This window comes from Engystomops pustulosus, chromosome 5 (assembly GCF_040894005.1).
Source record: "Engystomops pustulosus chromosome 5, aEngPut4.maternal, whole genome shotgun sequence".
NCBI classification, from domain to species: domain Eukaryota; kingdom Metazoa; phylum Chordata; class Amphibia; order Anura; family Leptodactylidae; genus Engystomops; species Engystomops pustulosus.
This window is the reverse complement of record NC_092415.1, coordinates 47,801,752-47,814,896: the sequence shown is the minus strand read 5'-3', so window position 1 is coordinate 47,814,896 and position 13,145 is coordinate 47,801,752. Positions and strand designations below refer to the sequence as shown.

The 13,145-nt window shown below is 39.2% G+C and overlaps 1 protein-coding gene across 1 annotated transcript; it reads right to left on the bottom strand.

The window, feature by feature from the left end:
* Window positions 1-323: 323 nt before the first annotated feature.
* Window positions 324-10,630, bottom strand: PENK (proenkephalin). Its single transcript, XM_072151877.1, has 3 exons — window positions 10,290-10,630; window positions 9,971-10,111; window positions 324-1,253 (listed from the first exon to the last, which is right to left on the bottom strand). Exons 1-3 carry the CDS (start codon window positions 10,293-10,295, stop codon window positions 612-614), a joined length of 789 nt encoding a protein of 262 aa, XP_072007978.1. The 5' UTR covers window positions 10,296-10,630; the 3' UTR covers window positions 324-611.
* Window positions 10,631-13,145: the final 2,515 nt, after the last annotated feature.

Sequence of the window (13,145 nt, the reverse complement as noted above, 5' to 3'; positions counted from 1 at the left end):
CTAAGAATTGTCCAGATATGAGTCCAGACAACCTCTTCAGGATGTGGCAAAATGCAAAACAAATCCATGGGGACCTCAACTCTTAACTTCCTGGACTTCCTTATTTCTTGGTGACATATTCTGGAGACATTCAAACATCTTGTGGAGTAAATGCCTCCATGGGTTTTAGAGGCCCACAATATTAATGTTATGGCTCTATTAGTATGTATGATGATCATAATGATGAAAATGTGGTATGGAAAATAGTTCAGTGTAAACCTCGCTCCTGGAACGAAATGACAGCACCTTAACCTGTAGAGTTAAAAATGACAAACCATAAACTGTGCAGATAAGATGAACAATTTATTTATATACAGTAAGCATTGGCAGATGTTTTCTGTTTAAAAGAAAAAAAATACAGTAACAAAAATATTTTCAGCAAAATACCTACAGTAGAAACTTAAGTGTGACAAACTGATCCTGGTGTTGAGTTAGAAAGAACATAAAGCCTGGTGTAACAGATTACGAGTTGCATTGTTAACTAAGACAGTAAAAAACTGTACAGTGCAGGCAACACATTACAATAAAATATGGTCAATGAGGCAGTCTTTTTCAATAATTGGATAAGGGGGTTAAAATCTCATAAATCCTCCATATCTCTTATCCATTTCTGGGATTTCTTTGGAATAGCTTTCACCGTCTTCATCTGAAGGAAGAAGAGAATCTGCAAAGCGCCTCATGAAACCTCCATATCTTTTCTGGTAGTCTTGCCACCATTCTGGCCTGCCTACTCTTCTCATGAAACCTCCATATCGCTTCTGTAATTCTCTGCCTTCATCTTCTATGTCTGATCTTCTTCTGTAATCTCTCATGAAGCCCCCATATCTTTTGTTAATTTCACCTGGTGTCTCACTGTTGTTCTCTCGATAGATACCAGATTCTGGATCTCCACCAGTGCCGAGCAGCTCCTGGAGGAGATCTGAAGTGTTACTGTCATACTCTTTCTTCATGAAACCTCCATATTTCTTAGCAAGAATTTCTCCACCATTTGATTCTTCTTCTGGTTCGACGTGGTACAGCTCATCCATTTTCTTCTTCATGAAGCCACCATATCTTTTCATAAAACCTCCATACTTTTTAGCAAGTAAATGGCTGTCGATTCCTTGTTCTTTCTCTACTTCTTGAGAGTTATCTTTTGCAGTTTGCACAAAATCTTTGCAGGCACCCCATGATTTAGATGTTGTGAGCTTTCCCTCACATTCCAGTGTGCAGGCCTACAACAAGAAGATCAAGTAGTTTAGTACAACAATAGTTTATTGAGAAGAAGCATAAAGGAACACTGTCTACATCAGCGGTGGTCAGATTTGGCCTAGACAAAGGTAATCTGTCAGGTCCAACCCAATCATAGTGCCCTGGGGCTTTACTAGACTAGACAAACCATTGAAGTCCTGAAGACATAATTATATTTTTGATTGATATAAAAAAATAACATGCAAGTTCTACAGGGTTTCCAAGATAGGTGCGGGTCCAAGAGCTAGGAACTATATCTATAATCTCTTTATAACATATAAATAGTCTAGATGAGAAAACCTCTTTAAAGGAAATCTAACATTTGTTTTTGTGCATTATGAACCAAGCATACCTTGAGAATGCTGTAGCTACACTGATGCAGAAACATATCTTCTTTAACCCCTGAACCGAGTAGTTTTGCTGAAAAAACAATTATAAAATTATGATAATGAGGTTCTTTACCTAATTGTGCACTCCTCCAGCATGCATAAGGCTGTCTAATTCTGCACCTTATAAGCTTACCCAAGAACCTGTGACACCACTCAGCTTCCCCAGTATCCTGCAGATCATTATGATGCAATTCAGGACCTTGGGAAAGCTGGGTACAGGCTGGCTGCCATGCATAAACACATTACTGCCACACACATGGAGCTGCCTAAACTGTCCAGACAGGACTGTTCAACCTGAGCTGGATGACTCATACACAGCAACTGGGGGACTGATTACTTCGGCCTGTCAGAGACAACACAGTGATTATGTATTCTCGGCTTATGCTGGGCAGGACAAGGCTGGAGCAGTGCATAATTTGGGTGAGGAGAAGCGCTGAGGCATGCACAGGACTGACAGATCCTCATTATCATAATTTTATAATAGTTTTTTCAGGAAAACCACTCAGTTCAGGGATTAAACAAGATATGTTTCTGCATCAGTGTAGCTACAGCATTCTCAAGGTATGTTGGGTTCATAATGCATAAAAACAAATGGTAGATTTCCTTTAATCATAAAGTGAAGCTAAAGTAATGGCTTTTCTAGAGAAGGCCAGGAGCAATGGCTACTGTCTATAGGCTAGTGAGGTTACCCCTGTTCCACTTGAAGACTGATTTGCTTATCCATAAAAAGATGAAGATGAAGGTTTGCTGCACTAATTTTTCAGATATGAATTTGGTTGGCCAGCTCTTCCATGTCTCTAGTTTGCATGCTTGTGTTCTTCCAAAACAGAGCCACACTGGATGCATGGGTTGCGGTTAGTATTGAAGCTCAGCTACATTAAAGTAAATGGGGCTGAGTTGCAATACCACACACAACCTGTGGACAGTTGTGGCGCTGTCCTGTTTTTATAAATTTGCATGGCTCCTTTAACTACTCTTGTTGTTACTCATCACAGAAAAGGTAAACAATAATTTCTTATTTATTTTCCATGAAAGCTTCCTTTAAGCTTTCTTGCTAGATTTACCGTATAATCTTTTTTTTTTTTTTTTTACTAAGTGAGACTTTTCTTTGATGAAAGATTTATTAAATCATAAAGTGTGAACTCTGAGCTCGCGTCCTATTAAACACTTTCATATGCCATTCTGAAGTGCTTTGTAAAATATATTTTTTTATATGCTTTTTGAAGAACAGAATAAGCCTGAAGCGGATCTGTTCTCTAATTACCCTTAAAATGAAGGGGTAATTCATCTTTTAGAATTAACTTTGCAGAGCTATTACATTCTTCTAGAAAGCGGAGAATGAGCAGAAAATAACTATTGATTGACTCATGTGCTAATATAGTCAACCATAGACATAAGATGGCTGTCAGGCAAATGCTCAGTTGTCAGAGAGCTATTTCCCTCATACACTTGCATGCTCGGCAGTGCAGTGCAATTTCTCTGAACCAAAAGTCCGGAAAAAGATAATTCTAGACATACTGACAGTAATTCATCTACTCCAGAACAACAGCATAGGATATTTAAAACCAATTGGCCACCATAGCTTCAGGAGAGAGTGAGGAGAGGGTCAGGAAGTCATATATCGGAAGAAACTCTACTCATCAAGTGGATGTACTAACAGGGGCGTAACTCAGAGAGGTTGGCCCCCATAGCAATATTTGTACACCCATACGTTTATACAGTCACACACATTAATACAGTCACACACATAGGGGCTCATTTACTAAAGGTCCACGAAGCGCATTTTCGTAGGGTTTTTCATTTGTGCCGCATCGCGACGGGGATTGTGTCGCACGTGAACGGATTTTGCCGCAACTGTGCCGGCTTGCACGCAACACAAATTGGGAGGCGGCCCGTTGGACAACCCGACATATTCGGACTTCGGGATTTAACATTTAGAATTGTGCCGCAAGACACGTACTTACAAGCACTGGGAAGAAGAAGGTGAACCTTGGCGGGGAACTCAGGCGCACAAGCTTCATGAATCTCGTCAGACTTCATCTTCGTTGGACCGTCCGAATCGGCGATCGCGACAGGACCAGGTAAGTAAATTTGCCCCATACAGTTCCACAATCATACACACAAATTTACAGTTTAGAAAGTTTCCTAGTACTGCCATTCTGCTGTCCTATCTCCAAAAATTTCTCACCAGAGATGTCCGCTTGGCTGTATACTGTGGAAGATGTGCACTGTTATATACATGTTATGCTGTACAATATTCAGCATAAATATGAAAATAATGGACCACATCCTTCGTTTTTTAGTGTGGCAGGTCTGGTCTCCAGGCCCCCTGACAATTCGGGCCCCGTTGCTAGCCCTGTTGTTACTTCCTCTGTGTACTAATGTAGTTGTTACATATTGAACTGTGTGTGTATATTATTTGTAATATCTATATCAGTAAATCATCTGGTATTATGTTACCCACACAACGTTACAACCTTGGGCATTTATATCCTCTAACTAAGCAGGAGGGAAAGAGAAAAAAAACTGCTATACTTGCCACATCAGTGTAGGATTTTGTATATTTCTAGATGAAATCTACTGTTCCTGATTCCAGTTTACCTTGTCAATTACTGTGTAATATTACAGTCGTTGGCAGAGAAAAGAGAAAACAGGTGCAGCAGCTGGCACATCCATGCCCAAAGGGCATTGAATAGCTCATATATATATATATATATATATATATATATATATATATATATGTATATATATATACCCTACATTATATTATATTATGTAATATAATATGCAGTATCGATGCTCCGGCTTTGGCTCTATTTCCCCATGCTGTCCGTCACTAGGGTCATGACGTCAGCTGCTTGCTGACATTGTAGTGTGTGCGCCACCATCGGCTCACACTATGACGTCATGGTGTGTGTGCAGACCGCACACTGATGCAGAGCCAAACCTGGACATCGATGGAAAGAACTGGACCTGCCGGGGGTGTAAAAAGGTGATTACACATTTTGTTTTTTTCTTACAAGCTTTATACTAAGGGCATTGACTGCAGACTATATACTGGGCGCAGGGGCTTCAGGCTATATACTCAGGGGACAGGGGCCACAGGCTATATACTGCGGGCAGGGGCTGCTGGCTATATACTGGAGGGCAGGGGCTGCTGGATATATACTGGGGGACATGGGCTGCTGGCTATAATCTTTGGAGTGCAGGGACTGCTGGCTATATAATAGGGGGCAGGGACTGCAGGCTATATACTGGGGGCAGGGACTGCAGGCTATATATTGGGGGGCAAGGCTGCAGGCTATTTACTGGGGGTAGGGGCTGCAGGCTATATACTGGGGGCAGGGGCTGCTGGCTATATACTGGGGGCTTGGGCTGCTGGACATATACTGTGGGCAAAGGGCTGACTGTATACTGGGAGCATAAGCTGGCTGTCTATATACTGGGGGCAAGGGCTTCTGGCTATATACTAGGGGTTTGAGTTGTCAGGCTAAATACTCAGCTTATTCTTGAGCAATAGGTTTTTTCAGTTTTTTGTCGGCTTATACTTGGCTAGGCTTATACTGGAATGTCTGGAAGGTTAATAAAGGTTATAAAGTGCTCTATACATTGGGGGTCTTAGTTGTGGAGTGATTTATCGATTTGGTAGGCTAGTAAGTGATGCTTAGCACTCAGGACATAGAGATCTATACTGGTCTATGTATGTTGAGACGCTGTCATGTATTTGATGATGTTTGGTTGTCCAGTGATAAGTCTGCCTTACCCCAGCACTGTTGCAACATGACGGATATAGCAAGTGATTCTTTATCAAACTGGCTTGGTATCCCAAAAATTATAAACTTTGCAACATTACAAAGGTTCTACTTAATTTGCCACCTCCAAGAGCTGTAATACATAGTAGAGCAGCTCATATGTATTCATGTCCATAAACAAAGATAGCTCCATTGTATCTGCTAAACCAAGCCCCTGAGGAACATGCTCCTCCCCTGCTGAAAGGATACAAATACCGTAGAAGCAGCTTATGCACAAGACCTAAATGCAGATCCAGTGTTACCTTTTTAAGGTTTTATCTTAATGTAACTAGATTTCCTTCCCTAATATATAAATAATATTTCCAAATTCTTTTTATTGCTTTGGGGTATGAAACATCTGCTCTATAGATATACCTGTAACATGCAATAGAGTGCACTGAAAAGATGCTAATGTGTGTATCATTTATAATAAAAAGCTTTGGGTTATAGAACCAAAACAAATAAGTAAAATAAATGATATCTGTGTATAAAGTGTACACTCTATTCTCTATGCCTGTTTGTGTATAACATCGTATATGCATATACAGTAGATTCATATAATGTTGCATTTGCATCTAATATCTTAAGAAGGGTAAAGGCAATGACTTAAATAAACTTTGTTAAAGGACTGGGAGGCTATTTTTTAACCATCTGATCACTTAAAGGGCTATCCTACCCTTTGACTCAAATACGTTTCAGTTGACAATATGGAAGGGACTCACTTCTATTCTACATAACAAAACGTGACTTTAAAGTTCTAATCGATCATAGGCTTTCTTAGCCTATTAGTTTGTCTAATACAGAAATTGTTTCATTTTCATAAACACTTAGGTTTAATTGCACTTATTTTACAGGGAAGGGTTAAATATTGAATGTTTCTTTTGCTCTGGTTGAGGGTGGATTTTTCAGGGGCTCAGCATACAGAATTACTGTAATCACTGTCACGATTACGTGTTTGCTAGACATGATAGACTTTTTATACTTGATGATCATTTACGATATGGTTGCTCTGTATTTTGCCTGTTAATAAATATAATGATATAACACTGAGTGCAGAAAACAAATCTAGCAGATGGGAGCATTCTGTATGTATTACATGAATGAAGTGCTCCAGATGCTTAACATATGTGAGCTTAGGTTTAGAAAGCACATAAATGAGACCAGCGAGGTGATCTCATGGGGGTTACAGTGTAACTAAGCTTTGAACAAAATTGCATGGATAAATAGTGCAGAGGATAGGGGTAAACTTTGATATACTTTATGAAAGAAATATGTTCTTGTGTCCTTCTTCTTCTCCCGCCTTTCTTCCTTATTTAAGCAATTTGTGTAAATCAGCTTTGCGTCCTGTATCCACTGACAACTCAGAGATAAAGAAGGATACAATGTCTTACTACTGAACTCTTTACAGACAGTCCTTGGATAGGCTAATCTCCACAGAGAGGTGAATCATCAAGTGAAACATACTCTAGGTATGGAAAGAGTTAATCATTAGCCTCCTGATCTTATCTTCAGCTATGGACAATGCTTTCACATACACTGCTTATAACAGGAGTAGAAAATGCAGAAAAAGGCATGTAGAAACTGTTTTCCTTAATGAAGTATATTACAAGCGTTACTGCTATCGATGTACTGTCCATGATTTTCACACACCTATTGTCCATGTTAATATACTCTACTTCCATCTGTTTTCAAACAAATGTGCATAGTAATGGGTATTCAAATGGTCCATATACAGTATGTCTCCTTGTCTTTTTTTCAGACCTACAGTGAAGTCATTGGTGCATAAAAATAATGTATGTCCCCATGGATTCTGCAGATCCACAGTCCATGATAATACATGGATGTCTACATAGACCCATTGAGGGACATTTAACATAAGTGCCTAGGGTAAAATTATTCTGGGTACCAATCAAAGCTCAACCTTAATTTTATAAACAGCTTTGGAAAAAGTACAGCTGAGCTCTTATTGGTGGATGGGCAACTAGAACAGTTCTGCTCTCAGACTCTTCTAATGAATCTCCCCCATTGAAGCCAAAGGATCGGAATCCTGTCCATAGAGAGCATAGACAATAATACATAAATAAGACAATAAAAATATAACAGAGCTGAAAGTGTCATTGCATTCTCTGGGGCTGCAATTATTTCATTGTTAATGATGAATATGAACTGTATTATTTTCTTGAAACATAGAATCTTTTTAATTTATAAACAAAGGGTATTGTATAATATTGTTTATGTTTAAAGGAAATGTTTACCTAAGTGCTATCTAATGTGTATTTTTATCAGATCACTGTCGACTAAGCAAAGCCTAATGTAGGAACAGGGAGCTGTTATCAGGGGCTACACATTTCTATTGCTACAGGGCAACTCTTCCCACGAAAACAAGTCTGCAGAAGGCAGAGCCCTTGCTGTAGTGCACCCTGGCCCGAGCTTATGTAGCAATGGCTATGACACAAACCATAGTGGCACAACATAGTCACAAAGTTGAAAAAAGACATATGTCTATCAAGCTCAACCAGGGAAAGGATGATGGACATAAGGGATGCAGCACTGTATTCTGATACTTTCATTGTTTATATGAACTGAATGGATTTTCCAGAATTAGAAGTTACACCTACAGATAAACTAGAACCATGTAGTTGGATTGACTTTGTTAAATGGTCACATTATTCACAAATTTATTGTATTATCTTAACTTGAGGACTTGTCACGGTGATCATACCATGTAGAATTCAGTTCTTCTATATCTGAGCAATAATAACATAATCCTATAGCAGGTTTCTGTACATTAACATATCATTTTCATTCTACATTTTCTATTTCTACTTGCACAACCTTCTGCCTAGTATAATAAAAATACTAAAGCCAAATCTAATATGACATTAACTTCGCAAATGACTGTTTCCGTATCTATTTATAGTGTAATGAATGACAAGTCAGGTTTTATCTCTAATGATTATCAAAATATTGTTCTATTTTTCCACTAAACCAGTTATCTGACGCTAGGGACACATTATGAAGAAGAGTATAACTTATATTAAGTCCTGGCTATAATTTCAATTAAAATCTATGAAAATATTAGCTAATGACATTTTCTAATATTACACAGCACATGTGATTCCAGACATGTGGATCATAATATGTAACTGAATCTTAAAAAAGGATAACTAATGCATTCACATACATTGTATTGTATTATTTATACAGTACAGGAGGTCCCCTACTTAAGAACACCTGACTCACATACGACCCCTAGTTACAAACGGACCTCTGGATGTTGGTAATTTACTGTACTTTAGCCTTAGCCTACAATAAACAGCTATACCAGTTATCACTGGTGTCTACCATGAAGCTTTAGTGTTAATCCTGGTTCTTATGACAATCAAACATTTTTAAAATACAATTGTCACAGAGACCCAAAAAAATGTGGCTGGGGTTACAATGATAAAGTATACAGTTCCGACTTACATACAAATTCAACTTAAGAACAAACCTACAGACCCTATCTTGTATGTAACCCGGGGACAGCCAGATAATTTCTGTCCAAACATTAATCTCTCTATCTATCTATCTATCTATCTAAATTTCTTTCTCTCTATCTTTCCATCTATCCAAATTTCATTATTTCCATTAATCTCTCCATATCTATATATCTTTGTGCCTCTCTATCCAAAAACTTGTCTATCCATTTACCTTTTTATCTATCTGTCTATCCATTCATTTCTATCTTATGTTCTTTATTTCTTAATATCTATGTGTACAAAAACTTATCTATTCATATTTGTCAGTCTAAACATTTTTCTTTCTTTCTTTCTTTCTTTCTTTCTTTCTTTCTTTCTTTCTTTCTTTCTTTCTTTCTTTCTTTCTTTCTTTCTTTCTTCATTTTATACAATACTTTGATTTGCTTTAGTTACAATTGCCAGATAACCTCTATATTTTTATTAACTCTCCCTTGCCGCCCTCTAAAGAGAATTGTTAATCTTGCACAACACGTTTTCCGTCAAATCTTACAAGTTTTCTAGCCTCAGAGTTGCTTAAGTTATAATTATCTTGTACTGTTTCTCATTCACTAGAATCCTGCAGTCTTTCATCCATCACTACTAATAATACCATGTGTCTGTACAATCTGATCTACAGCATGTGCAATTTCCAGCAATAAGCTAACAACCATGGACTCCAACATACATCTATGATTTACTACAGGTTGTGGGATAAAAAGAAAAAGTATTCCGTATTGAGAGTGTTTTATGTCTGATAAGGTTGAGGTTGGAGATTATGAGTCCTAGTGAAGTCACAGTAAGGGTGTACATATTGTAACTAGTATATCAGTATCACTATATAAATGCTTTATTATCATGTAAATAATATACACGAGACGCCTTCAGTGTCATGGAAGTCTCCTCTACTGTCCATGGCTCTGACAAGGGCAAGTGCAATGCTGCTGTCCAAGGTGCTAGACTTCTACCTGAGCATAAGTTGTCATAGTATCCATGTATACAGGAGATTGCAGTATAAACTCACCAGAGAGTTGATTTCAGTTCCTTGTCCCATATGATAAGCACAAGATGCACAGTCCTTGCTGCAGTCTGCTTGGATTTCCACAGATAGATATATGGTTATAGCCACAACTAGACAATAATATCTAGTAACCAGCGCCATTGACTGTAATAGAAAAGTGGACAATTATGAAGACATAATACTATGCTGCAAACTTTTATCTATCATACAAGCAAAGGGGAGATATATCAGTATAGTTTACTAAAGATATGTAGTCTGTATTCCTCAGTACTATAAAAATGCTAAAGTTAGGTGGAATGTGAGTAGGGTTTTAGATACTTACTTGCATGGCAGGTTTGCAGGTGATCCACAGCTCTTTCAATAACTAGACTGAGAGTATAGAGTGATACAAGCAGAAGAGGTTTCTAGTGCCTGATGACAAGCAGAGATGGAGAGGAGTAGCCCAGGGTTGGTATCTGTGTGCAGCAAGTCTAGCAGTCACCTCTTGTAGATGTGAGCAAGTGAGAGAGCAGCAAGAGAGCAGCAATAGGCTCCCCAGCTCTCTGCTTCCTTACAAGGACTTGTGTGTGGTTGGAGGCTGAACAATCCCAGAGCTGGGCTACTTTATAATTACTTAAAAAAAGAGAGCAGGGAGCCTCCCCCAATAGCCTGGAGGCTCCATCTGACGCATCTGCTACGTTTCCAGCTCCTGTCCCATGGATGAATAGAATTAAGCACAGTCATGATCACCATCAGCACTTCTGGGGGAGGAAAGATCCTACAGACGTGTGCTGGGAGTCATATACATTCTACACAATGAGCCAATAAAAGTGAATCCTCAATGTCTTATTTGTATATGTACCCCATGATCTGTAAAGCGCTCCGGAATATGATGCCACTCTATACATATATTACATGCATATTTCAATATTATATACATCAACCTTTATCTCATTCTCAAGTAAAAATTCCAAACCTAAAGAAAAAGTAAAAATTAAGTATAATGTTGTATTAAAATACTATAGTAAAATAGTTTCATGTACTGTGTAGAATTTCAGTTTGACAGTTCCAATATAGTTTATACTTTAACAGTTGTCCTTTAGGGGGCGCCCAACCCTTTCTTCAGAAAAACATGGATTTGGAGAAGTTAACAGCACATTTGATGGGATGTGCGCTTTTCATTACATTGAATAACTGCTATCATAAATTTGTACATGTTTTAATGTTTTGTATAGCTATTGTTTATATATAGGAGTATTAAATATACTGTATGTGGTATATACATAGTGGGGTGCTTGTGGTGTAAATGAATACATTCTGTACTTACATGCAACACACATATAATAACTGCACAAGCACATAGGGAAAAACAAACAATCTATCTTGATGTCTTTATAACTTATTGTTGTAAAAAAATACACAATGGATTGATGGATTGTAAGCTCTTGCGAGGAGGACCTTCATCTGACCATGTTATGTCACTGTAAAGCCTTGTGTTATGTACCCCATGATCCTTAAAGCACAGTGGAATATGTTGAAACTATAAAAATAAAGATTTATTATTATGAATTGTAAGCTCTTGCGAGCAGGACCCTCGTTGCTTTTGTTTCATCTCACAGTGTTATTGCTGTGCAATTTCTTATATTGTCTACGTATTACCCCCACGGTTTGTTAAATGCAGTGAAATATGATGGTGCTATCTAAAGATGTATTATTATTTATAAAATAAAAAAGCACAAAAAAATCTGTATAAATATGAATATAGCTGTATGTACACCTTAAGCTTTGTTCCCATTTGATAAAGATGCTTGAATTTATTGCAAGGTATTCTGCACCATCTGATCAAGTGCCACACACCATAATGAATGTCCAGTAGACCCCATTATAGTCAAGGGGTCTTTAGGCACCAGCAGTGAATGTTATATTAAAGATGACATTATTTACATAGTTTACCTCTTAGAGCAAACAAGAATATTAGGGTAATGAGGGACCCCATGCCATCACCACAGAGAGGGGCAGGACCCCATACAATCACCATTGACATGGTCATCTGCCACACCTAGAGGAGAGATGGTTCTTACTGTCATCATAGACAGGGAACATCCTCTACACCTAGAGGAGAGGAGGTTATACCATCACCATAGACAGGGGGCTTCCTCTACACCTAGAGGAGAGGAGGTTCTACCATCACCATAGACAGGGAACATCCTCTACACCTAGAGGAGAGGAGGTTATACCATCACCATAGACAGGGAACATCCTCTACACCTAGAGGAGAGGAGGTTCTACCATCACCATAGACAGGGAACATCCTCTACACCTAGAGGAGAGGTGGTTCTACCATCACCATAGACAGGGGTGTCCTCTACACCTAGAGGAGAGATGGTTCTACCATCACCATAGACAGGGGGCTTCCTCTACACCTAGAGGAGAGGAGGTTATACCATCACTATAGACAGGGAACATCCTCTACACCTAGAGGAGAGGAGGTTATACCATCACCATAGACAGGGGCATCCTCTACACATAGAGGAGAAGCGGTTCTACCATCAACATAGACAGGGGGCATCCTCTACACCTAGAGGAGAGATGGTTCTACCATCACCATAGACAGGGGGCATCCTCTACACCTAGAGGAGAGATGGTTCTACCATCACTAGAGACAGGGGGCATCCTCTACACCTAGAGGAGAGGCGGTCCTACCATCACCATAGAAAGGAGGCAACCTCTACACCTAGAGGAGAGGAGGTTATACCATCACCATAGACAGGGGGCATCCTCTACACCTAGAGGAGAGGCGGTTCTACCATCACCATAGACAGGGGCATCCTCTACACCTAGAGGAGAGGAGGTTATACCATCACCATAGACAGGAACATCCTCTACACCTAGAGGAGAAATGGTCCTACCATCACTATAGACAGGGAACATCCTCTACACCTAGAGGAGAAATGGTCCTACCATCACTATAGACAGGGAACATCCTCTACACCTAGAGGAGAGGCGGTTCTACCATTACCATAGACAGGAGGCATCCTCTACACCTAGAGAAGAGATGGTTCTACCATCACCATAGACAGGGGGCATCCTCTACACCTAGAGGAGAGGCGGTTCTACCATCACCATAGACAGGGGCATCCTCTACACATAGAGGAGAGGTGGTACTACCATCACCATAGACAGGGGGAATACTTTACAC